The following is a 27,603-nucleotide window of genomic DNA, read 5'->3' as shown; positions in this document are numbered from 1 at the left end:
ATTAACCATTACGGTTTGGTTTTTTGATGTTTGTTTGTTTGTTTTGGGGTGTGTGTGTTTTTTTGGTACCTTCCACTGAAGCATCAGGAAGTGGCCACTCATAGAGACAAGATACCTGACTAAACAGATCAACGATCTGCAACGAGACAATGCTTCTGCTCCTCTATGGAGGTCTTATTTTATTTAATTATTTAGTGAGTTTGCTAATCCAGTCTAATCTTACCAGCTGTTGTCTTATTTCAACCAAAGTGCAAGTTTATTCATTTAGAATTTGCAAACCTAACCAATTTTTTGCATGCTGTGTTCTATAAATTCTATCTATCTATGAGATGGTTGACTGTCCTGTAGTTAGAGTTAATAGCTTACAGGCTAAGTGCTAATTGCTGTCTTTTGGGATTTTAATTTCGTAACACATGGCACTACATTTTCTAAAGGGCATTCTTATTTGGTGTACTCTACTTGTCCACTCATTTTGGGCGTCTCGTTTTGGAAAATGTAGGTCTTGAGTTTTATTTTCTGATCCAAAATAACTCGGAACTTGATGATGGATCTTGGCACTTCTGCAATCTTGCAGTGACAAACTCTCAGCTCTACACTCAGTTTTTAGTCCATCAGTAGGAATTTCACTGAGTGACAGCAGGATTTGAAACTAATTATAAGGCCTTTATAGCATTTAACCAGCTGCATAGTGAGGCACAGTACATTGCTTAGCTGATAGCTGTGCAATGCGCAGCTCTGGATCTTTTATTTCCCTCATTGTAACATTTCATTTTTTGCTATGAATCTATTCATCTATTGTTGGCAAGGTCTCTACTCTATTGTCCATTAAGATACAGTGTCTGTTTATGGCTGGCAGACACATACTGTCCATCAGTGCCACAGGAATTAACACTAAACTGCTACTTGTGACTACAATTCTAGCCATGTCATATGTTACCTTCAGGGACTGTGGGACTTTATCCCATTAGCTGCCAACTACTGGTGGCTACACAGCCACTCCCAGTTACAGGAAGTGCCTATGGAGTCTCTAAGGGAGGGGCAGGGGCCATTCTCTTTGTCAAGGAAAAGTCAAGAAAGCTGAGTTTGTTTAGTGAAAGGCATTGTCTGTATCATTAATGGGGTTGGAGTTTCATTTCCTTCAGTTATGTTCCACTGGGTGAGGTTCCTAAGGGATAACAATCAAATAGCCTGATGGAGATGCTGAAACAATACTTGCTCACTGCTCAGGTCAGAACAAGAGAATGATAGATTATGTTTTACGGAATCACTTAGTGGGGAACTTTCTGAGATCCAAGTCCCTCTAATTCCCCCAAGGAAAAAACTACTTTTAAAAGCGTGGAGTCCAACATGAGTAATCCAACTCCAAGGCACATGTCTGCCTTCCAGGAGACACATGTCTGCCTTCCAGAGCAGCTCCCTCTATGAAGCCTTGGCTATCTCCAGGAAGACTTGGCTTGATCCGCTAAAGTTAAGATGGATAAACAATGAACAGCAGCCAAGCCTGCAGATAAATATGTAGAACCTCGCTGGAGAAAAGGGGGAAAAAATCCAACTTTTGCTGGGCTAATTCTGTTCTCATTTACATTGGGGTGAACTCAATTAACTTCACTGAAGCTAATGTAATTAATCTGGTATAATGCAGGAGAATATAATACAGTAGCTAAATGTGGCCCTTTGCATTTTTCTCTCTTTGGCTCTCAGCATAATCATTACCTGCTCCACACACTCTATATAATTGGCATATTAGCTCCTTTTTTCCTCTGCAGCACAACTTTAGTCTCCACATACATCAGCCCCACTCCCACCTGTCAGACAGGTGCATGAAATGTCTTACTCAGAATATCTCACTGTCTGATTAACACAGACTCAGTTGCTGCTCCCCCACGACCAGTTAGCTATTGGACCTCAGCGGAGAACTCTAGAAGAGATCGGCCTTAGGCAGAGAATGCCCATAGCTAATGCCAGGCAGCTCCACACAGTACATCATCTCTGGTGTAGTTACATAACTGCTACCTCTGTCATTAGAATAATGATTCACTCTCTCACCTCTCATAAAGGAAAACAATACAAAATAGCAGAGTTCTCAACCTTTTTCTTTCTGAGGCCCCGCCAACATGCTATAAAAACTCCATGGCCCACCTGTGCCACAACAACTGGTTTTCTGCATATAAAAGCCAGGGCCAGCATTAGGGGGTAGCAAGCAGGGCAATTGCCAGGGGCCCCATGCTACAGCAGGCCCTGCAAATCTTAGTTGCTCAGGCTTCGGTGTCAGCCCCGGGTGGCAGGGCTTGGGGCACCTGGCTTCAGCCCCATGTGGTGGGACTTCTTCTGCCCTGGCCACAGCAAGTCTAATGCCAGCCCTGCTTGGCAGATCCTCCTGAAACCAGCTCGCAGCCCTACAGTGGCCCCAGAGTCCTGGCTGAGAACCACTGCAATACAGCACCTTTCAATAGGCGTCAACGTCAAATTCATCCCCGGTTTATCTCCACTGAAGTCAAGTGATCTTTAAGGGCCAAATCGGCAAAAGCATGTGCACCCAGTTCAGGTGTGCAAATATCCTGACGCATTTGTGCAAATCAAGGCTTGCCTGTGCACATGGGTTTTTTTGCACAAGTATCTGTGCATGTCACAATACACACACAGTTTTGCATGTGTGCCTTTGAAGATTATAAATAAACATGTACCCCTTTGGTTCTGATCTCTGGAGTTTTATTTAAGTTCCTTCAAAATCCTAAGAAACCTAGTTAGGAAAGAATGTTAAAAGGGCCAAAAATACTCTGTAAAAACTCACTTTAAGCAGAAGGTATGGTACATACAGGTAGTTTAGTAGCTTCTGGAGTGTAGGTGATTGAGAGATTATAGCCATCTTGAAAACTACCTCACAAGCTGCACACTGGCTAAGTCGTCTCTTAGCAGAACCAGAGAAAGGCGACATTGCAAAGAAGCAATATATGGCATAGATGAAAAACTGGTTACCAGGGTGATTTCAGTTCTGATCCTGGCACTGGCAATAACTTACTCTGCTGCCTTGGCCAAGTCATTTGTTTTCCATTCCCATATGTTAAAATCTGAGACTACTTCCTTTCCTCACCAGGATATGAGAAGGATTAGATCAGTGGTCCCCAACGCAGTGCCCGCGGGTGCCATGGCGCCCATGGGGGCATCTTAATGTGACCGCGTCCTGGCCTCCAGGAGAGCACCCGCCGAAATGCCGCCGAATTTCAGCAGCATTTCGGCAGGGACGCCTCTCAATGATGCCACTTGCCATCGACAAGTGACGTCATCGAGAGGAGTCGCTCCCGAATTTCGGCGGCATCGCCTCTTGATGATGTCACTTGTTGACGGCAAGTGGCGTCATCGAGAGGCGTCGCTGCCGAAATTCGATGGCATTTTGATGGGTTCTCCACCGCCGCAGTGGTCCTTCGTCTGGCATGCGCCAGACGAAAAGGTTGGGGACCACTGGATTAGATCATTAGTACACCTCTACCTCGATATAACGTGATCGGATATAATGTGGTAAAGCAATGCTCCCAGAGGGAACGCTGCAAACTCCGGTGGATCAAAGCAAGTTCAGTATAACGCGGGTTCACCTATAACGCGGTAAGATTTTTTTGGCTCCTGAGGACAGCGTTATATCAGGGTGGAGGTGTATTTGTGAAGTGCTCTGTAAAAACTAAGTATCGTTATTGGGCAAAGTCCTGAAGACTTTACTCAGTTTTTACTCAAGGAAACCTTCTGCCGAAATCAGCCTAAGTTTTGTCCAATATAGGACTAAATATAAATCGAATAGGAGTGAGATCTGACTCTGCCAGTTTCCTATTTGAATATGGACTGAGAAATTGCTTTGGGCCCCTTGTTTAGGCTTCTCTACAGCCTGCTATTCCTCACCCCCACGTGAAATCAGAAGAGAAGTTGATCTATACTCAAAGCTCCCATGGACTTTAATGGGAACTGTGCCTGAAGAATGACCGCAGAGTCTGGCCCATGATTTTTACTGACGGTTGGAATATTCTCTGCAGCCTGATGTTCAGGAGCTGATTTTGTTGCTGTTTTGGAGACTTCCCTAATGGTAACTTCCTTCAGGTTGTGTTTTCTGTGTTTGCTAATGTTCCATCTTACCAGACTTACCTGTTTAAAGCCTTCTGTTTATCACGTTATAATTAATTTTATACTCCTACTTAACCAGAGTGCCCTTTGCCGGTTTAGGCTTTATCAGAGCTCCTATTTGATATCTGTACATTTGTGAAACAAGTAAAATTTCCATCTCCATTTCATATTTTCACAAAATCAGCCATCCCTAGACTGTAAGCGTGCTGGCGCCACCTTTAATTTTCATATCATTATATTTACAAGTATTTCAATATTAATAGCATTGTGATTCCCAGCTCATACCAGTTCACAACTCCTGCTGTACCTGAGGACAACAGGGAAAAACTCTGATTTCAATAAGAGCAGAATCAGGCCCCAAATAAAATCTTTATTACATTTGGCTCATTTCCTAGGAGCTCAGAACTCTAAACCATGCAACTTTTGCAGTTTGTCACTTTCCCACCTTAGAATATCAGAATGGTTAGCCTACTCAATAGATGAGTAAAACATGTAACTCCAGATAAAAGTTCTGGCTTTTTTACAGGTCTTTCTTATGTCAGGGGGGAAAACTGATCCACGTCTTTACCTGGCTACCCTGGTGGCCTGTACCAATATCCACAGAATGCCTGACTCCATTTACTGTCCTTAACGCCTATCCTAATTCTTCTTCTTCATCAGACAAAACACCCCCCATATTCTCTGGAAAATACCAACCCTCCATTTAACTCATTGCCTCTCTAATACTCTTTAAAGGTTCTCTATAAACTTTCCTTATCATCTTCCTCACTTTCTCCTCTTTGTCATTTATGTCCTTTTTCAATCTTCCTTTCTTAATTTCTTTTCTCTCTCTCTGTGTATGTCTATTTATTCATCTATCCATCCTCCCTTTCTTTCCTTTCTTCTCCCTCACTCTACTCCCTCCCATTTCAGAATCTCTCTCGTCCCACTTCTCTTTTTGCCTGTTTCTTTCACTGTTATACTCCTTTTCTCTTCCTTCTACGGTTGACATCTGGAAAAGTTGCTACAGAAAATTCCGGGAGTAACAGATATTCCTTTATTTAGCTGGGGTATGTTACAAAAGGAAAGCCCTGGGCTTGTTGCAATTTCTTTTTAATCAACTGTATCCTGGACAAAAGGCATCTATTTTTTTCCAGCTGTCTTTTCTATGTGGCGCTTGTGTTCATACTCGTCAAGTGCTGTAAATGGGCACTGTGTCTCAGCTCAGAGCTATTATGAAACACTAACTGGAATAGAAAACCTGCAATCATATAATCCTCCGAATTTTTATTCTGTTATACTTCTTTATTTGAACCAATACATCAATCACCACTAAACCCAGAAGATTACAGTAGCTGACTAGGGGAAAATAAAAAACCCACTGCCCTTTGTACTTTGAATGTGGCCTCTCTAATTGGAGGATAAAGGTGGGGACGGAGACTTAAAACTACTCTGTATTTACAAAGAGAATACAATGGGTTGTATTTTAATGCAGTATTGTTCTGCTCACAACAGATCATGAAGCCTAAAGAAACAAAACACTCCACAGTGAGAGGTCACCTTTTCCATATGGGACTTGGGGAAAGGGAGGAAGGTATTTTGATCCTGACTGAGGGGAGTGAGAGCTCTGTAGCGTTTCCCAAGTGAGCAGATGAGGGGAAAGCCAGAAACCAATCCAGCTCCTATTGAAGTCAGTGCAAAACTCCCATTTATTTCACTGGGAGAAGAATTAGAACCCCTAGACCCTAGGGCTGAACAAAAAAAGGTCCATGTGAAACTACTGCAAGGATGGAGAGGGAGTCTTGCACCAAGAGGCCTGTTCAGTACAGGTGATGGGGAGCAATTGGATACGACATACAGCCAGCATGCACTTTCTGGTCTGCATGCTGTAGCTTTTGATTCAACCACTATGAATCTAACAGCCTCCCAGGAACTATCACAGATACACCTTTGTCTTTACCAGACTTGGTTAATGTTAGCAGATGACCCCAACACAGTCCCAGTCCTGAACTTCTCCAGACCCATGTGCTCGGATTCATCCAGACCTCTCCTGCAACATTCTGAGGAATAATAAGATCCTTAATCTCCTTTAAGGAAACAAAACCCACCAATTTGCAACATTAACTGGAGTTGACATTCACTTTAGCACAAACACAGCATGGTTGGTCTAGATTAATAGTAAAACAAGTTGGTTAACAAAGACAGGATTTTAAGTGAGCTCAATAATAAGAAAGGAAGTTAGAAATGGTTACAAGCAAATAAAAGTGAAAACATGCATCTAAAAGTCTAACACTTAATCTAGCAAGTTTTAGTTCAAAGCTTTGTTCAAAATGCCCTTTCCCCACCCCCAGTCTTCCAGCAAGACGGTTATTGGCCCTCTCCTCGGTCACGATGTCTTCCAGAGGCCCAGAGGTGCTGGCGCCTTTGTCTTCTTAGGTGAAAGAACTAACTTGGGGTTCTCTGTGCCTTTCTTTTATAGTCCAGTGAATCTTCGAAGTGGATTCTTCCAAAGGACACCCACAAAGTAAAGTTCATGAAAGCTGTGAGGAAGGCGACAGAGTCTGGTGGTGAAGGAAGCGCCATGCTCTTTTGTCCCCCACTTGCGTTTGCTGAAATGCAAATTCTTCTGTTTCCTGACATCTCCTCCCACTGCTGCCTTGTTGGTCCTGTTTACTACTTATATGTAAACACACATTCTTTGTTTAGGACCGAGCTGTTTAACAACTATTACCTCAGCAGGGCGATCTGGTTTTGAACCTGTGCTAATAACATCACTTGGGGGAGAATTCATAACTTTACATATAATGTTGCTACCTATATTTCACCATGATATTATTGACCAGCGACTTACTAGTTTTCAAATGATACCTCACAAGGCACATTTTGTACAAGGGTTATTACAGTAGTGGGGACGGTGTGAACACAGGGCTGTTTTGGGTCACACCCTGCAGATCACAGAACATTGGCCTACTGGCCTCTCCCTTACCCACCTCACTCTCCCCTTCCCCAGCCAGGAGCTGTGGAGACCCTCCCAATGGTACAAATGGGGAACAGAGCATCCCTGCACAGGGTGACTGCTACTCCTCTGCATCATACAGCCACAGTCAATCTCCTCTCATGCCAACAGGCCTAAATCTCAGCCACTGTCTTCTCATGCCAATCGGCTTGTCCCACCACACACCCAGATACAGGTAAATTCATCAGCAGGACTTCTTGTGGTGCTTCCACCACAGGTGAAGATCCCATATAGGGCAGAGGAGTAATGCAATGGTGGTGGGTGGTTTGCAGAGGTAGGAAGAACTGATTAAAACTATTATGCTCTTCATATATAGTACTGGTAACTGTGTAGTGGGGATGTCCAGTTAAAAATTTGTTTTTGTTCACATCAAGCCAACTACTGACTTAATTTAACATCCCCTGGGTGTGTTAGCTAAAAGCATAGCGATTATCAACAAGCTAAAGTGAGCACCATGTTCCTGCTGCTTTCCCTGCTATACTGCTCCTGATATACCAGTTTTCCAAGTTTGAAAGTACAATACATTATTCTACCGCACTACATACCCCCTAAAGTCCCTAATTTTTACGAGTGGTGCCTTGACTGTCCCCACAAAATTTAATGTGTGCATGCAATATACATGGCACAATAGATACATTCCCAAATGTTGTTGGTATGGTTAAGGAGGACACTTCAAGTCTTGTCCCTTAAAATCTCTTTTTTTCCCTTTTGACTGATTTGTTCGCACTAAATAATAATTCACCTTCCTACTAAACCTAGTAAAGTCTTTTAATTTTGGTTTGGTTTGGGTTTTTTGCTTCTAAGGGGCTGTTATATAATGAAGTTACAGTTCATTAGTGTGCCTGAGCATTAACCTTTTCAGTAACCTCTGATAAACCATGAGCAAACACTTACACAATATGGACTTTGGAGAAATTTACTTGATAATGTAACCTCTAAAAAAAAAAGAGACCTTATGAACTTGAATATTTGCAATGTTTTGGTATAGTACCTATTGACTTTATGTATGTGATTAATAATATATTGAATCTGTCCTGTGCATTTTTTATATATATATGGAATCATTAGGCAGCAATCATTCATTTGGTGCTACGATTTTATACTGAGTAGGTCTCAAATGTGTAGAATAAAAATAAAGTAGGCATTGGATGAAGCAACCATACAAAGAGATATACAAATATATTATGTTATAGCTTTTTTTCCCCCTTGGGAATAATTTCATTTTCCCCTAACATGCTTTGCTTTATCAACAAATTCTCAATTTGTCACTACATTTACCCATATTGTTTACTCATGTGCTAGTCTCAAAGATAGGTCACATTTTTTCATATAATGTTTTCCAAATACTCCAAATACATCAGAATAAATGTTTGGGTGAAACAGAAGTTGGTCCAAAAAAGATATTACCTCACCCACCTTCTCTCTCCCTGGGGGAAAATAAACACTCAGTTTTAAATCTCATTCAGGGTTGGGGTGGGCGGGGTGGCTACTGCTATCCATAAGTAATATGTGACACTATGCAAAGAAGAGAAAAAAAGGAAATGTGAGGCACATTCAAATTTCCTTGTAATATACCCAGTGGTAAGCAGAGGAGCAACTGTTGCAATGCATAAATATCTCATACAAAAAATTATTTCACAGATTTTGACCAATTTTATAACCAGGCTGTAGCATGGATGAGATCCTAACTATGTGGATGGGACTGTATTTCTACGTTATTTACTAACCTTATGTATCCATCTAAGTTTTAGATAGTATTTGAGGACTTATTCTAACCCTGATTATGAGGACTTTTATAACATAAACAACAGATTGTAAGTGGTTTCTAACATAGGGACTCCATTCTGTAGGTTAATTATGTATTAATTATGTCAGTGTACTGGGCAATCTAGTCCTCCCAAATCCCTGATCTCTGTGTGGGAGGGAGGACATCCCAAAATGCATTGTTCACAAAAATCCATTTCCTGACCCCAGCATCACACTTCTCCCCACCCTTCTCTGCCACCCATAAGGTGTCTATGCACCAAAATTTGCCCAGAATGCACTAATAGCAACATGGTTGTGCAGCACAGCAGGTTAGAGTTGACCAACAGTACTGACACCAGATTGTGTGCATGCACTGAGCCATGTTAGCTGTGCCCACAGCAGAGGAACACGCCAAGAGTCCAACTGCACTGTGAATGTGATTACACTGAGCGTAATTGGAGCCCTGGGCTCTAACGATGAGTTACCTTGGGGTTTTGTTTCAATTTCTCATCTGCAGTGGGGCCTCTAGTTCACAGAAATATGAGTCAGTGAGACAAATTAGTTGTAGACTTTTAAAATGAGGCAGGCCAGTGCTGACACGATAAGAATCTTTGGTTCTCTTACTGAGGTAAGAATGTTTCTAAGGCACTTTATAAGACAATCTTAGTTTATAGCCCTTGAACAATAAGAGATTTTCATTCGGTTTGGAAACCGGGGGAGGGAAACGTTGTTTATTTACTTCAAGAAAACAGCAGCTGAACAGAAGCTTTAAACGTTATCAAGATTTGCACAGGAAATGAAATCTAACAGTGGTTACTTGTATATAGAGGGGAAACAGAGACCAGGATGTTTCTGCAGAGGATATGCCAAAAGAAGAAGTGATAAACTGGCTGCATAAACTGGTGGAGATGGTAAACTTTGCACAATTTGCTCTGCTCCGAACTGTCAAACATCATAGAGAAGCAAAATCATAAAAATCATATGATGTTTTCTCTCTGTTTCTGTTTCCATGCATCTTGTGAAAGGTGCCAGCCTGACAGCTGGGAGACTGAAGTTCTTTGTTTACGTACTGAATGGTTAAGGATGGGCCAGCCCAGTTCAGGGTCTACTTCCCCTGCATTCCCGCCCCCCCACCATCAATGTGCCTCAGTTATAACCCGGAGGGATCATCATATCAAGTCATAAAACAGTAGTTCAGCCTTCATGGCCCATCCACTGCTTGGATTCTCTGCTGAGACTCCCTACAAAGGTGTCAGCTCTGATGGGGATTCCTGTACTGGAGGTAGATCATTCACGCATTTTATACAGGGCCTCTGAATAGCCTCCAACAGAAAGTAATTTTGGTCACTACTGACCTGATTTAAACAAATGAGCTGGAGGTGAAAGTCTTCCTATCTCATTACCAATCCCATGAAACATCTAGCGCTCCAAAATATCACATGACTTTGATTAATTTTTAAACCAGAAGTATATCTTCAGTTCTGCTTAGTCACATAGCTTTGACTGCTTTCATATAAGGAAAGCTGCACTGTTGGTTTTGTATCGAGAGATATAAGAAGCAGATAGTGCCTAAAGCAAACATTTAATTTCTCTAAGGAAACTGAACATGCAGACCACTTCTGCTTGCCATGCTCTGAACATGGCATAGCTACTCCACATGCAAACAAAAGGGCCTGATCCTACACTTTAAACTCAGAGAAAGACCCCACTAAAGTGCCACTTTGACCTCAACGACCCTGGTGTGAGTGAGGAGTACAGGATCACCTCTGATATGAGCAAAGAATACCAACAGTGCCAGCCTAATACCAGTGTCTCTCCCCTCAGCTGTCCATATGTTGCCCTGTTGTTGGTGTTTGTGGGTGAACATGTTTCTGTGTGTAACTAGACAAAACATAGCAACTCAACCATTTTCCTCCATCTCTTATCTTTTCTATCATTTCTGACAGATTTCAGCGGATGGGTTTAGTTATATATTGCTTTTATATTCCAACATTGGGGTCTGTAAATTTCACTCACGTAATCTATTGCTGTTTACCACTTTATGAAGGTACAGTTCAGAAAACTGAACAGATGGGGCTAAATTATTTCCTAGTGTATAAGCCTATCCTATTCTTCCAGGGTGAGGGGCAAGATTGGCTTTTAGTAGCTCCCAGTCAGCCTCTCTCTGACATCCAGGGAAGCAGAGCAGGCTAGGAAATGTAGTCCATTATGGCAGCCATATCTGTAGGTTTGGCTTCTGACAAGGCCTGATGGAGTCCATATTAACAACACTCTTCCCCCAGATAAACCAGAGACCTGGAAAGAGTCAGGCTGTTGGAGTAGAAACAGCAGTCAAGTAAAGGCATCTCCTTATGTTTTACTGTTTATAATTGTTTGAGGATTTGGGGTAATGTCTTTACAGTGGATACCTTTGAAAATTATCCGGAGTGACAAGTGAAATTGCATGTAGTTCTGCATCTCTTTGAGGCCGGTTAAAATAAATTTACTCTGACAAAAGGAATGTTCTATTAGCCCATTTGGCCAGTGAACATTTGCTATCTTCTGAAGCTCAAAGAAGCCCCACTTCAGAGCCAAGGCTCTGTGGCTTGGAGCTGCTGAACTGAAAAACAGCTAAGCTGAGAAGCAGCTGTTCTGTGCGGCACTAACTACCTTGTGTGACCTCTATCTGCAGCAGGGAGGCATTGCACAGTGGCATGAGCAATGAGTGACTATATAGATCCTAAATGCCCGGAGGCCCTTTTTCATAATTATTTAAGATTGTACCAATACAAAATGGGAATTTCGTATCGCTGGGGGGTAGGGTGGGAGTTGAAAGGGTATCTATCATTTAAATGTCCCAAACTGTTATAATCATTATTACATAATAATTTGTTAAACACTTTAGATCACAATAACATCTCAGGGCACTTAACAGAGATTTAAAGAGCCATCGGATGAAATCCCAGTGCCATTGAAATAAATGGCAAAACCACTGATTTCAATGCCACCAAAACATCAGCTAGGGTTCCTGCCCCAAAGAGCTTACAATTTAAATTTCTAGCATCAAGATCCTGATTCTGATCTCAAATGACCTCAGTGGAGTAACTCCTGTTTTACGCTAGTGTAAGTGAGACTGGAATCTGATCTAAAATGAAGTTACACTGTTGTAAGTGGCTTGGGCCCTAAAATAAGAGACAGAGGAAGGAGAGCTTAGGGAAAGGAGGGACAAAGATTAAAGTAAGTAACAACAATACTGTATGAAAAGCAAATTTCAATGCTCTGATATTTCACACATTCAAAACAAGTAATTGGAAAGAAAAATTTAGAGAGGATATTGCATTATCATAGGGGTGAACAACAGGGTGACCAGATAGCAAATGTGAAAAATCGGGATTGGGGTGGGAGGTAATAGTCACCTATATAAGACAAAGCCCCAAATATCGGGACTGTCCCTATAAAATTGGGACATCTGGTCACCCTTGTGATCAATGACAGTTCTGGGTTGAATATAAAAAAGCAATGGCCCCCATTTGCACTATATTAGATTACACTCATTTTATCTTCAAAGCACAAAGCATGTTGCTTTAAATAAACAGAAAATGCTGAATGTAACAACATATTCCAACTAATCATTACTGCATTCAGAACATGTCCTGTGACCGGCTCCCCGTGCTGCAGTAAACTGGTACACACGGTAGTTCTGGAGAGTATAACTCACTGTGTAATGTATTTGGAGTGGTTTTAAACAACTAGTTGTTTGGAGGTTTTTTTAATTGTCATTTCCCAGTAGGCCATATAGAAATAATCACATCATTATTATTTATTATTCTTTTCGAATGGTGATGTACTGTTTTTAGTGGCTGGAAAGTGTCGTGAATGCTCGGAACGTGTTGCATTGCAGAGAAATCTATCCAAGCCACTTCCAGTTTGTCAAAACACGTAATTGGTAAGTGCTATCCGCAGGTATTGCAAGTGCACATCTTGGCTGGTGCAAAGAGCAATCAGCTCTTTTTGGCTGCAAGGACTATTCAGCACCTCACAGAAGGCTCTTGGCCCCTGGCAAAATCAGGCCCTTTATGTGTGATCATTCCCATGAAGGGGCAGAATCAGTAGAGGCTGAGACAAACATTCTGCTCTTGTCCTCAGAAAACAGCCAGCCTACTGAAGGGACACAGCTAACTGGTACTCCATAGAGCAAATTATGTTCTTTCTGTTAGGGCAAAGATGTGCTATCTTTGCTCATTCTGCCTGAAGAGCAGGCCTGCCTCTGAGGAGCACAGTCATATTAAGGGAAAGAAGATAGATCATCTGTCTTTCAGTCAGTCTGACCTAGGACAGGAATAGATTGACACCTCAGGAAGGAACTCGCCATTAATGACAGCCTTGAGAAGCTTAACAGTAGAGTACATGCAGCATAGAGCAAATCCTGCTCTAAAGCCCTGAGTTCAATATATCAAAAAAGATATAGTAGAATAGGAAAAGGTGCACAGGACAACAAAATTATTAGGGGTATGGAACAGCTTCCATACGAGGGCAGATTAAAAAGACTGGGATTGTTCATCTTATAAAAGAGATGAGTAAAGGGGGCGGGGACAATATGAGAGAGGTCTACAAAATTATGCATGATGTGGAGAAAGTGAATAGAGAAGTGTTATTTACCTCTTCACATAAATTGTGTAACTCATTGTCATGGGATGTTATGAAGGCCAAAACAATAACTGGGTTCAAAAAAGAATTAAAGAAGTTAATGGAGGACTAGACGTTCAGGGATGCAACCGTATACTTTAGGTGTCCCAAAAAACCTCCAACAGCCAGAAGCTGGGACTGGATGATGGGAAATGGATCACTTGAAATTACCCTGTTCTATTTATTCCCTTTGAAACACCTGGCATAAGCTATCATCAGCAGTCAGGATACTGGGTTAAATGGACCATTGGTCTGATCTAGTATAGCCATTCGTAGGTTCTTAGTAGAGCCTAGGCTAAGCTTATAACACAACCAGCTAATAATTGAAACAGTGCTAAACTGTGTCTACTTGGCTTCAATCCTGTTACGGTAACTCGACTAAAAAAAACAACACACATTTTTCCCCAGGTAAACAGAGCCTAAATTACTCCATTGTAAATTTGGAGCGGTCCACTGACGTCAACAGTGGTCATCAGATTTACAAGTGCATCACTGGGGAATGATATGGCCCAATGGGATCTTGCCTGAGTAACAACTAAGCATTATTGCAAAATTTCCATTGATTTCAAGGGGAGTAGGTTCAATCCTAAGGACTGTAAAACGGGGTCCCATGTCTATGGAAATTAAGGTCCTGATTCTCATCTCATTTATAGAAAGGTAAATCAATAGTAGCAACCCTGCAGTCAGGAGCTATCACAGTATAAATAAGCTCAGAATCAGGTCCTACATATGCGTTTCTTTCGAATAGAATTTTGACAGCTTCCCTCTCAACATTAATGCTATCTGAAGATAGGGACTTGAGAAGGGAGTCTTTGGCCTGGTCTAGACTCGGGGGAGTGGGGATCAATCTAAGTTACGCAACTTCGGCTAAGTGAATAACATAGCTGAAGTCGACGTACTCAGACCCACTCACCGCGGTGTCTTCACTGTGGTGAGTCGACTGCTGCTGCTCCCCCGTCGACTCTGCCTGTGCCTCTCGTGGCGGTGGAGTACAGGAGTTGACAGGAGACCACTCGGGGGTCGATTTATCACATCTAGACTAGACACGATAAATCGACCCCCGCTGGATTGATCACTGCCCGCCAATCCAGCAGGTAGTGTAGACATACTCTGTGACTTGGAATCACATGAATAAACACCTCTTCCTACAGCCCTATTGCTCCTCAATCCCACGGACGACAATTATTGCCTCAGTGATGTTCTTCAGTACTGTGTGACTTAAATGAAACTCCTGCAATTACAAATACCTCATTCCTGGGTTTTGCCTTTTAAAATGTAAACCCTCCAGTAACTGTGTTGTCTTATGTGTTTTTTCAGTGCCTGGCACAACAGGACCCAATTGCTGATTGGGGCCTTTGGCCATGACCTTAATATAAATAAGGATTAATTAATTATCTGTTCTGCTCGCTTTTTCACCTTGAGTCTACTAAATCATTTAATTGTCACAAGAATGTAAGCCAACTGGAGTTTTGCCTAAACAAAGACTGCCAGATATTTGCCCTGTATTCTTTTATTATTACTCTTTATCTTCTCTTATAATTATTATGCATAAAATAGCCTCCTTTTCAATACTTCCTATTTTCTACCTTTTCATCTACAGACTTGATTTATTAACACATTTGTTGGCATTTTTCTCCCCTAGCTTTGCATGGGAATGTATTTCATAAAAGTGCAAAAACAAATCAAGAACAAGCAGGATCCTTTTTAATCAAAAGTCTTATTGAGCTATCAGCAGAAATGCCAATGTCTTCACCGGATCACAAGGAGATGAAAATGTTATTTTGTTATAACCTCCCATTCCTAAACTCTGAGGACCTATACAGTATTTCACTGGAGTACATAGTGTTTCAGGTATGAGCACATGTTGGTTCTTTTATTGGTGAATCTATTGTTTGTGATATTTCGTGAGTGTGTATTATTTGCAGTTGTTGCTTTCATGTAGCAACTGTAATAAACTAGCTGGATTTGTGTTCCTTTCCCTTATTATTTAAAATCAACCTTGTTAAATGTACTCTTTGAACAAATAAATTTACTGCATAGGAAGTGTTACTGACTCTATTTGCAAGTCTTTTGCATCAAATATATGAACTGCAAAGTGACTTGGCATCCCAACTCATATCTGGGAGAGGCAAGACAAGATAACTTTAACATGTAATTCAAATTACCATACGGAACAGGAGATGATCAGATTACTTCACAAAATTACTTTTTGTTCTAATTAGTTATTGCAATCATTTACTTTCAGAGTGTGTGTGTGTGTGTGTGTGTGAATTACTAACTGGTCCTTTTTGACCTACCTAAACCTGTGACAATACACCCTTTTGTTTTTGGAAAATGGCCCAAATGGAATCCTCAGACCTGAATCATTCCAACATTTTTGAAGGGACACTAAATCAGAATCCGAACCCAGACACAGATTATATTTTTGCAGCTGACATCTAGCTCTACAGAATACAATAAGCCCAGTTAAAACCCCAGATCCAATTCTCTGGATATTCAGATTTCATATTCCAACTTTTTAGCAGCTCTCACCCATCTCTGTCACCATCGTTCACCTTGGCCACTTGTTTCCTCTCTGCTGCAAGGGGTTATGTGTAAACAGCCATTTAGTTTAACATTTTAATGATCACCTTTGATCTGGTTTGATCTGAACCTGGATCAAGCTGAGTGGTCTGACAGCTACACCAGAGTTCAGTACAGAGTCCAGGAAATGCACTCCATGACAGCGTGAGCAAACATTAAATAAAAAGCTTTCACTCACACTTGTATGTTTGTTTGATTTTTCATGATTCACCAAACTTTATATTTCATTCTTGGCGCAGATGCCACAATCCCAGCAGTCCAGCCTCCCTCAGGGCAATGGAAGAGACATGATAAAAATACCAGTGTATATGAGGGAGTTAGATTAAGCAGTTCTATAAGAGTGGAGTGATGTCACCCCATTGCTCAAGTGAGCAGAGCTCCAACATAGGTGAGAAAGAGATTATCTCCACTGTGTGAAAGGCTACCTCTTTCCATGCATATAAGCCATATAATGACAATACACTAACTATACAGAGAGAAAAGGTACAACATGAAGAAAAAGAAAAATGCTAAACTTGTCAGTTTCTACGTTATTTACTAATATTTTAAAACTAATATCAAATAAATTAAGGGTAGGGATGCAGATAAAAATGACGGAGCTGGAAATAGGGTTTGGAGTCATATACAGAGGACAAGTGCGGGAGGGGTATTAAAACATAAAATGTTATGTTTCTTAATTAATTCTTTGCACTGTAAATAACAAAACAATAACAACTACACTATGAAAGATAGGATAAATCTAGGTGCATTAAAATGAACACATAATCATACTGTCTTCAACCAAACCATAGTGCAGTAAGCAGGCTGCATGCAATGAGATGATATTCAGTACTAGTGTAAATTCCTGCATTGAGGGAGAGGAAATAAACAGCACAGCTATTAAATGAGGGGCAGCTAGCTGTGAATCTAAGACAGATCTAAGGGTGATCACAAATTAATACAGAGTCTCAATGTGATGCTGCTGGGGGGAGATGCCATGCTATTTTGGGATCTGTATATATAAAAGGATCATATGGAAAGCTAAAGTGATAACAGTGTTGTGTTAACACAGTCCGAGCACAACCATAGCGGGACTAGCGTGTGCAGTTCTGGTCTCCACAGATCAGAACAGATATAGAAAAATTAAAGGAAACACAAATAAGGGCAATAAACGTGATCCAAGGACAGATTGAAGGAACTGTGTTAATACAGTCTAGAAGTGAGAAGAATCTGTGGGCTATGAGACCATCTCTAAATACCTTTAAGGTAATCATATGTGTGAATGTAAGTAATTAATCAGGCTCAAAAGATGGCAGAATAGGAAGCAGTTTATTGAAATTAAGTAAGGAAAAGCTCTGGATGGAAAGTAAGAAGTTCTTTAAAGTGCTGCACCTGAGCAATGGCACAGAACTGCAAAGGAGGTAGTCTGGGTACAGTCATTGCCTACATTCAAGAACAGGTTAAACAAGAAGCTAGGGGGAAAAGATGTAGACAATAGCCCTCTTAAAATCAAAAGGCGTACACTAGGCAATCTTTTTGTTTTTTTCATGTTCTATTTACTTTCGTTATCTGAAAGGCTGGTGCTCCTACACAGAGGTATATAATATATGAGACTCACAGGATTTGGCCCACTCTGCGGCTAAACATCTGGTTAAAATCCAACCCAGGTCAATTGGTTGTCCTGTCGCTTATCTAAAATGAGTTTTGTGGATTTCTGGAAGAACAAGTGTCCTCATTGCAAAAACGATCATCCCAATAAGCAGACTTATGGGCAGCTTCAGCACTGAGGCCAAAGGCTGAAAGGGCATAAAATCTGAACTACCTTTTCCTTTTCTTAACAGATAAAGGTGAACCTTCTAGCTCTGAGTTCAGAGACATTAGTATGACAATGTGAAGTGGAATCTTAACATGGCTGCTGCTCATGTTGTACCTTGTCTGTGGATCAGCTGAGAACGAATACTGCCAATATATCACCTTTCAGGAATGCTAAAATATACAACACTTAAAAAATATTAAAAAGGGGGCACTGGTAACAAGTCCTAGAACAAATGGATACACACACACGAGGCATATAAATCCATGTGGCAGCACTGCCCCCACCCTTTACAAATATCCCATCCCAACTGCACTCACCAGTTGGGACTTCTGTCCCCTCCTCACTGTGGATGGGCAGTGGTGATTCCTCCATAGGGTGAGACACTGATGGAAAGTAATGAATGGTGGTAGTATTTGTCGCAAAGTGATAATCACAAAACGGTCCCTTTATTATCATTATAATACAAATGCCTGGTTACTATCACAAGGAGTCCTTTTTCAAAATGTCACATGGCAGGAGGTGGCCCCTGCAAATATTTCATGTGTCCTCTGATTCAGAATTCAGATATATCAGTGGGATCCACCATCTGAAGTTTGAAATCCCTGGGCTTAATTTCCTCTTGAGAGTTCACATTCTGAGGGGATTATTAGCTTCTGAAAGTTTAACATTACCGAAGAGGCCTCATTTTGGTCATTCACAGTTGATGGGGTTAATCCCAATCTAGAATTCATATCCGTAGAAGTTTAGACCTCTCTGAAAATTCACACTGCACAGAGAGGTTTCTATCCTGGAAGTTTCATAATTCCAACACTTCACAATATTCTGATTATTCACATCCCTGGAGTAAACTCTCCTTTGGAAATTCATACTGTTGAAGAAGCCAAAGGGAGCCAAGGCACTAAGGCACACATAGAGACAGGTTAAAGACATCAAATCTGAGTCATGCTATTTCATGCACAGAACCAGGAGAGTGAGGCTCTGGTGCTCAAAACTTGCCTTTGGCTGCTGAAATGCCACATCAGGTGGTAGAAGGTTGTACTGCATGTGGCCTCTAGGCCATAAATTTTGCATCACCGATCCATTTTATGGAATATATTCCAGTTACAAAGTTCTAGATTATCCAGATATTCAGCTTTATGATATTAAAGTCACTTTGAATCTGCATTCCAATGGGCTCCAGATTCTGGTGTACAGCGTTGGGACACCATATCATCATGTCTTTAGGTTTCTTTTCCCATTTGGAGCCTCTTCCTTTAAAGATGTTTTTTGTTACCCTGATGATTCCTCTTTAAAAAACTGGGGGAAATGTGTCCTTTGAACTCTTTTCGAGAGACTTGGATTTTCTATATTAGGGGTCCTATGTTGAAATATATGAGTAATATGACTCCTGGAATTTTTCCAATCCTATTGTCTTTTTTAAAATGGTACCGTAGCTTCTCAAAGATACCCTCAGTCTCAGTTTTAGCATCCCAGTGTAAAGGACAATTCTTTTTAATTGCTGGTGTGTTTTTTTCATTTAATATACACATGCTCTTCTCCTTTGAAAAAGCTTATCCTCAATTGATTGCCCTAGTGATGTCCATAAAACCAGCCAAAAGAATGTTCATGATTCAAAGATACAAAATAAAATTCTTATAACATTTCTGCCAGAAATACAGCTGGAATAGAGCGAGTTTTCAATAGATTTTTGACTAGCAATGGGACCACATAGTTGTGTCTTGCTAGGTTCAAAGAGGCTGCAATCTCTGCCTACACCTAAGCCCTTCTTTTATAGAAATGCACAATAAAGGGTAGTGTAAGAGAGAAACAGCTGAACACAGTTGACTACATAACTACCGCACTAGCCAGGGAAATAATAGTCTATAAGGGTGCATTGCACAAACTCCTTTTATCTGAAAGCGGAACTAACATTCCAGCCCAATAACACAAAAAAAACCATTTGTCACCACACAGTGTTTTGCTACATATTAACCAGGAGTTGCTATCTGAGTCTAATCTACTGCCATAATTCAGAGACGTATGTTATTTTCTGAAAAAATATGTTGATTTATGAGAAGTCAGCTTGATGTGAATGCTCATGACTTGCCATGCCACTTGATATAGGGCGTGCTTCAAAGTTATACAAAGCGGGTGCTGCATTGCAATTAATGCAGTCATTTTCCTCATTAAGGCTCATTTTGCACTAAGGCAATAATGGTCTTAGTCTATTCTATTCTGCTTCTTGAAACATTTTCTTGACTTTACTTACTAGAAAGAGATTCTGGAGCAGAACTTACTTGACTACTTAAAAGTTTTAAAATCAGAGATCTGCAAGCAAAGCAAGTTGCTAGGTGATATGTAAAACTGTTGAGTTCCATGATGTGTAGCTTTACATACTCTATGGAGAGTCCTGTACAAGATTCCTCAGCCTGACGTAGGCTGAGCATTTATTCTGGAGGAAAATGTATTCACAAAAAATTTGCAACAATATTCATCGATGGCTGATGTTATTTACTCTCATTTTAGAGGGCCCATGGGTTGTAAAAAAGGCCTGAAATATCTGTATGCTACAAAAGGCCACACACATAAATAAACAAAAACAACTTTACTGACACAACTTGGATTTTGTAGAAGAATCCAAGAGAGAGAAGCTTATTTTTAGCATAGGACTGGGAGTTAGGACTCCTGAGTTCTAAGCTGAGCTCTGACATTGACTCCCTCTTTGACCTTGGCCAAGTCACTTAGGGCTTGATCCAAAGCCCACTGAAGTCAATGGAAGTTTTTCCATCAAGTTCAATGGGCTTTGGTAGAGACCCTCAACCTCTATGCATCCGTTGCCACTCATATATAAAGTGAGACATTACTACATCCCTACTTCACAGAAGGGGTGTGCTCACCAATACTGCAAAATACTTTGTAATGGTGCCTAGGTACTACCATGATATACACAATAGAACTGCATATATAGATTTGAGAGAGCAGGTATTGAGTATTGCTATTGCGTAACTGCAGTTTATTTTTACATGCTCTTTATTCAGTGGTTTCTATGAGCAGATGGTAAGCGTTCAGTATTGGAACATTCTAATCATTTTTATAATCCTTTTGTAATTTCATAAATGAGCATAAATAACAACACTTACATGAAGAAGAGTCTCTCCTGAATGGATTTTCTCTTCCTGTTTGGGGTGGGGTTAGGGAGGGGGGCGAAAAAGAAACAGAAAAAAACAGAAAGCAAATAAATAAACAGACACATAAAATAACATAAATAAAATAAAAAGGATGGGGAAAGTCCATCAGGATACTAAGATACATTTCGTTCTGATCTCTGTTTTGCTGGTGTACATACAGTCCCTCAGAAAGACAAAAACCACCGGAATACAGTGGTCACAATAGAAGAAGCCAACTGCTATTGCTCCTCTCTCTTTATTCTTGGAAGCTCAGATCCTGAGGTAAAATAATATAGGTAAATGTTGGCCCTCCAATCGCAACCACCATACTTAAATTTGGAAATAAGGTAATGGATAACTTTACTGCACCTCTACTTCCAAACTTCTGCTGGAGTATTTTACACCAATGTCAACCACAGTATAAGTTTAGCAATGTAGTAATGGCCAGAGCTCAGCATTTACATTCTCTGAACAGATAAAAATGCTTTGCATCAGATCCTCAGCAGGTATAACTCAACTCAATCAGTGGGGTTAAAGTGATTTACACTAGCAGAGGCTCTAGCTTAGCCTATCCCAACATACATTTTTGGGGGGGAAATTCAATGAACATAGAAATGAAACTTCATACTCTGACTTTCCTTCCAAACCATTGGGGATCATTTCTATAAATGTACTATACCAAGTGCTAATGGAGTTAAGTGGGAATTTGCTGTATGGAATGCTTAAATCATGGGACTACGGGATTACTTTTTAAAAGCCATCCTGTAGCATAAATGCAGGTTGGTGCATTTGACTTTTTTCATCACTAATCTCCCAATCTTGTAATCTATTCAAAACTCCAATTTTAAAGCATCTACAATTGATTAGCGTGATGAATCAGATAAGGTATTACTTTTAAAAAGCTGTAACTCCTCCAACTTGCACATTCATCTGCAGTTGTTGCATGTTTCAAACTGAACTAAAGTGTTCTTAAGAAGGCAAAAACATCTTTATGGAGTCATTTCTCTACATTCTAAAAACAATACAGAGTATGGCACAGCTGAACAGAGCCCCTGTTTGGTATTGGTTCAGGTGTGTCAGGTCAGGATTGAGGTGTGCTGGCAGACTGGGAAGGAAGCGACAGCAATGGAATAACGGGGTGCTGGAGATGAGAACTGGGGAACATTGGCAGAGGGGTGTGATGAGGAGCTTGCACTGACTAAGTGCAGTACCTGTGCTACCAATTCTTCATTTCACCAACTCCACCCTGTTAGCAGAAACAGATAATGGGTGTTTTAGTGCTCTTGGGGAAATCAGACACAGGAGAAGGCTCAGGGACTAATTATTTTTATATATCTTAAAGTTAAAAATTAAATGATGGTGACTATGTTGTTTGCCTCATTTTTTAAAAATATACTATAGACTTCAGTCAAAAGATCCAGTGTTCTGAACCCACTATTACTGCAGAATACTGTAGGGTTTTTTTAATATTGGAAACAAAGGGCTTTCCAAAGCTATACTAGGGTTGACAGCATTATTATCTGCAATGGACAGAAAGAGCTTTAGCAATGGAACTGACCCTAACCTGCATTCTGTAAGCACAATTTCCTATCAGTAAATCTCATCAGAAGTGATTTCCTTTACAACACTCATTTCTTTAAACAAGATATTGTCAGATCCAATAGAATAAGAAAACAATTAAGCTTTTCTCCCCAAAGTGCTTCCACTATGGTACATGTAATGACACTGTAGAGCAAATAATCTATAGGAAAATAAAGATTTGGAAGACTGAAAGATTATATTGTTATGCTCTGAGGAGGGAAAGCTTAATGAAATAAAATGTGATTGTTTGAGGTTTAAACAGTTCTGCCATTGTACTAAATTGAAAATTCAGAATGCTTCAGTAAAGTGAAAAAACTTTGGTTTACCCTAAATTCAGTTCTCTGTGCAATGATAGTTTAGTTTTCCTTTAGGGTTTACACTTCTCTGCCACACAATCTATACCCTCAGTTGGCTCTGCTGGTGCACTTGGGTGCAAAACGCAGATTACACTTTCAATGCAGAGCCAAGTGGGAACAACCAAAATTAGAAAGACACAGAATGGAACACCTCCTTGCTACAGAAAGCACACACAGCACAAAACAATTAGGCTGTGAGGGAGTATCACTTCAAAGCACTATATCGGGTTTTCTAACCGGGCTCTAATCCGCAGGACTTGCTCAGTTAAAAGCCTCTTTGGCAAAGCATCCCCAAGTGGAAAGGTGGCTTTAAGTGCAAATCACTAGGCTGCTTGGTATTCAGATTACAAATTAGGGAATTAATCCTTGAAATTCTCCCCAGTTTCAGCTGTAAAACAAGTCACTATGAAGAACTCTACAGAAGCAATCAAATTCTGGCAGGCAGGACTTCTCAAACATCATGCACAAATAGTAAACTAGTCTAAGGTTTCTTTGTATTTTTCCACAGCAGTGCTCATCTCTTGTTCATACATGATTTCAAACATCCTGGAGACCCATTCTTACCTCAGCTCATACATTGTGCCATTTAAAAAAAATATCTCAAACCACCAAAAAAAATAAAAATACATAAACTAATGGCTGCCAACTAAATTGAAGGGTCAGATTCTGTCCTCTGTTACATTAGTGTACATTAACATCTGCAGAATTATTCCAGGTTTACACCAGAATCTGGCATGATATCCCTAAAACCAAAGAAAGGCATCTTTAGACAAGCACTTCCACCCATCTGTCCATCTCCTTAATGCCTCCAGATTGCTTTATGCTGGCTGGGGTTTACTGCTCTTTATATAGTGTCATAGCACTGCACGAAGCTAAGCAGCAGGTAGCTAGAGGATTTTGAAGCCAGTTATCTGACACTGGAAAATGCAGGTTGGTAAACAGAAAACAACCGAAATTTAAAAATTAAAAAGGAATTCCCTTGCCTTTCCATTCTCTCCCCATGTATATTATAGTACAGAGATACTCAGACTCAGTGGTTCAGTACCCAAATTAGCGATCAACATTACTCAAAAGAGCCACAGTAATGTGAAGTCACTGTTTAATTTACTACAGTGTTATATATTCATATTTAAACAGTATGATGGGGAAATATATATATACACTAAATATTTTCCCTGTCCTACTGTTTAAATATGAATTTATAGGCCAGACATTTTGCTCTGAGAATAATATATATATAATTATTATTATTTTATCAACTACAACCAGTAATAACACATTAATAACACAGTAATAACACAGTAAAAACATCCTGACTGGTTAATAACTTAGTTTGGTTAATAATTAAATCAGAGCCACAGGAAACACATTAAAGAGCCATTTTCAACTCAGAAGCTTCTGTCTGAGTATCACTCATATAGCACATTAAGTTTGCCTGTCCTCCATTTCCTGCCCTCGAATGGCTGGAGTGTCATAGTTCCATCTGCCTGCGAAGAGACTGAGAAACTATGTCACCCCCTACTGGCTGCAGCCTAAAGAGAATATGAACCATAAGAGAGAGAAGGTGGAAGGGAATGGGAAAGATGAAGAGAGTAGTGAAGATGGAAAAGGTGAAGTGGAGAGACAAGAGGAGAGGAGGATGGGGGTTGTGAACAAAAAGGTAGATAAAGACTGAAGTGAGAGAGGGGCTATCTCTGAATGTTTCACAGGTCCTAGCTAACATTTACTCACCCTTGTTTACTAAAGGTATCCTCACTCCAGACACATATAATTCACCCTCAACTTGTGCCCTGATATTGGAGGCAAATGGCATTATCAGTACGGTAGCTACCCCTTGCAAAAACTAAAATCTCTCTCTCTCTCGCCATGACCATACTGTACACTTCTGTAAAAGGAAATGATCTTCCACCAACATCCCCCGGGAAAATCTTTCCATAATACCTCTTTGGAGATAAACAGGGCCAAAAAGAGTTGGTCAACTCTGCTTGAATTCAAATCTAGAAATAACAAATCCATATGCCAAAATCGTAAAAGTTTTGCCCAAAGTGTCTCTCCTCAACATTCCACAACACCAAGTTTTATTGGGTTGATTTCCTTACAGTGCTAAAGCCATAGAATCTAAACTGGTAGCAATTGTCATCCAAGTACCAAATTACAACTAACTCCATGTCTCCTGAACCCTACGGCTCCACTTTTTGTTGGTCCAACACTTGAAACATTTTGACGTATAAGCAAAAAGATACAGTGGTTACCAAAATAGCACTATAAACACAATCAGTTCTTCTTGGCACATTTTCTTAATGCCTTTCCCAATACGGTTAAAAAATGGGAACTAACCCAAAAAAAAGCCTCTCCCCACCTTGGCATGAACTGTCCTGAAATATAAAAATCTTTCAAATGTGTGTGGTCGTGTTTCTTCAGACTTGGTTCTGAACTTCTCTTTTCCCACACTGTTTTCATTTGTCATTTAAAAACTAATAATAAAGAGAAGAAACAAGATTTCAGAACTTATATAAGTGTAAGAATTTTGTCACTTTGAAGGAAAAAAGTAATTCTCAAAGAAAAATATATTTTTTCATCTCTCACAAATGAGGAAGCATAAATAGGTTAATATATTCTGAATTCTCCATCTTTTTATGCATGTTTTATCTTCTGTGTGAATGCAAATTAACTCCCACACACACACCCCTTATCTTCATATATGGAAACTTAAAGCTGTCTCCAAAGTCTGTCTTTTGTTACATTATCATACACCACTGAATATTCATCACCTTAAACTCACTGGGCCAAATTCTGATCCATTTCACACTGATGTAAATACAGATATACTTTTTTGACACCAAGATAAATGAAATCAGAATCTTGACCAACTAAGTTATGACACTTATGGAAACTTTAACTGCCTATGAAGAAAAGAATGTCAGACCCCAGTCAGATCCATTAGTAGCAGCAGCAGCTGCAGCAGCACTGGCTGTATTCGTCTTTCAGTTGGACCTGACTGGAGGTTTGCATATAGACTTCAAAAATATGTTGCATTTTTCACTGGAGGAAACAGCAGGGGGGAAAAGAAGAAATGTACTTTTAATAGTTGGAGAGCTGCCAAGCAAGTGGTTAATTTCACACTGCAAACTGTTATCTGAAAAAAGTTAACACAAGGTGGTGGAGCATGTACGGAGGGCAAGATGGAAATAGCTGCTCGAGAAACCACACAGTAGCCTAGATAGCAATTAAATATAGGTAGATGTGGTGTTGTTTTGTTAAGGCACTTGAAAAGAAAGAATCGGCGCTACTGGCCTGCCCGATGCAAAGCAACAGCACGTTGTAATCTCTCTACCACATGATACGGCAAAACCCTGCAAAAATATGGGGCTGGGGGGCGGGGGCAGGAGGGAAACAGACCCTGATTATAGCTGAGACGTTTGCAGCATTGATCAACCAAAGCGATGCCCCCCTCCCCGCCCCTCTCTTGTTCCTCCGGAGGGTCCTTTCTTTGCCATCTTCGTGTAGCAACAAGAGAAAAGCAGCAATTAGTCCTCCCTCGCCCCCTCTCCTGCCTGGCAGATCTTCCTTCCTTCCTTCGGCAAAGGCAAAAACCTCGCTGCCTCCCGATAGCTCCTTCTTTGTTCCTTTGCCCTCTGCCTCCGAGCGCCCAGAGCTCGAGGCTTCCTCCCCGGCTGGCTGACAATAGAGGGGCTCTTACCTGCTGCGGGCTCAGGTAGATGGCCAGGGCTCTAGGCGGCCGTCCGCGGTGTCCTGGGGCAAGGGACCGCCCGACTAGCCGGGCTGCGAGGGAGGCAGGGGTGATTTATAAGCGCTTTCTTCCTGACCTCTCCTCTCTGTTGTCTAATGAGGGAGCGTTGAGCATCACCCATCCTGCTGAGTGGAAAAACACCGGCTCAGCCTCTTCTTTGGTGGAGGGGCGGGGGTGCTAGAGGAAGGGGTGGGGGGAAGGAGGGGCCACGCTTCAGACACACAGCCCGGGAGCCTGGGCTGGCAGGCAGCCTGCTCAGCTCCGGGGAGGGGCAGCGGCCAGCGGGGCCGGGGGCGGACAGCTGCTGCTGCAGGGAGGCTGAGGGCGGACGCGAGGCCAGCAGCTGAGCTCGGCGAAAGGGAAAGTGGAACCTTTCCCCGCTGCTGGGGCAGCCCGGCCCTCCCCCAACAGGCTGCCCCCCCGCCCTTCCGCGCATCACCCAGGCCCGGCCGGAGTCACTCCGGATTGACAGGGGTGTAACTGAGAGCGGCGCGGCAAGTAGAACAGCGGCGCTAAATGCCCCGATCCCCGTTGGAGGCCGTTTAGTTGCAGTGACAGGTGGAGTCAGGCTGCATGTCTAATCCAAGTTCCCCCCCCCCCGCCCCTGCGTTATCCTAAGTCCCAGGTCCTGTCTCCATCCAGGTGCTGGGGGGCTCCTAGAATCCTACACCCACAGGGTCAGAAGGGACCACAAGGGTCAGCTAGTCTAACTCCCTGCCAAGCTAGGCAGGATTTCTTGTGTCTAAACCATCCAAGGCAGATGGCTCCAGCCTCCTTTTGAAACCCTCCAGTGAAGGAGCTTCCCCCACCCCCTTCCTAGGCCGTCTGTGCCATTGTCCTACTGTTCTGACAGGGAGTTTTTCCTGAGATTTAATCCA

At 41.3% G+C, this 27,603-nt stretch overlaps 2 protein-coding genes across 6 annotated transcripts in view; one reads left to right on the top strand and one right to left on the bottom strand.

The window, feature by feature from the left end:
* SLC6A6 (solute carrier family 6 member 6) overlaps positions 1 to 26,856 on the bottom strand; it is a 78,608-nt gene extending 51,752 nt beyond the window's left edge. The window contains exons 1-3 of one of the 5 annotated variants that reach the window (XM_032784292.2): positions 26,675 to 26,819; positions 21,011 to 21,046; positions 18,209 to 18,274 (exon numbers count right to left, since the gene is read on the bottom strand). In XM_032784292.2, coding sequence (XP_032640183.1) covers positions 18,209 to 18,263 — 55 coding nt within the window. In that variant the 5' untranslated portion in view covers positions 18,264 to 18,274; positions 21,011 to 21,046; positions 26,675 to 26,819. Of the gene's footprint in view, positions 1 to 6,431; positions 6,627 to 18,208; positions 18,281 to 21,010; positions 21,050 to 26,674 lie in introns of those variants that run through there. The other 4 variants (XM_032784294.2, XM_075073202.1, XM_075073201.1 and 1 more) reach the window with 4 other exon arrangements.
* The window catches only part of CHCHD4 (coiled-coil-helix-coiled-coil-helix domain containing 4), a 352,177-nt gene that overhangs the window by 25,565 nt on the left and 299,009 nt on the right, over positions 1 to 27,603 (top strand). The gene's annotated exons all lie outside the window — the stretch shown is intronic.

This window comes from Chelonoidis abingdonii, chromosome 17 (genome assembly GCF_003597395.2).
Source record: "Chelonoidis abingdonii isolate Lonesome George chromosome 17, CheloAbing_2.0, whole genome shotgun sequence".
NCBI classification, from domain to species: Eukaryota; Metazoa; Chordata; order Testudines; family Testudinidae; genus Chelonoidis; species Chelonoidis abingdonii.
This window is presented reverse-complemented; position numbering and strand designations above follow the sequence as displayed.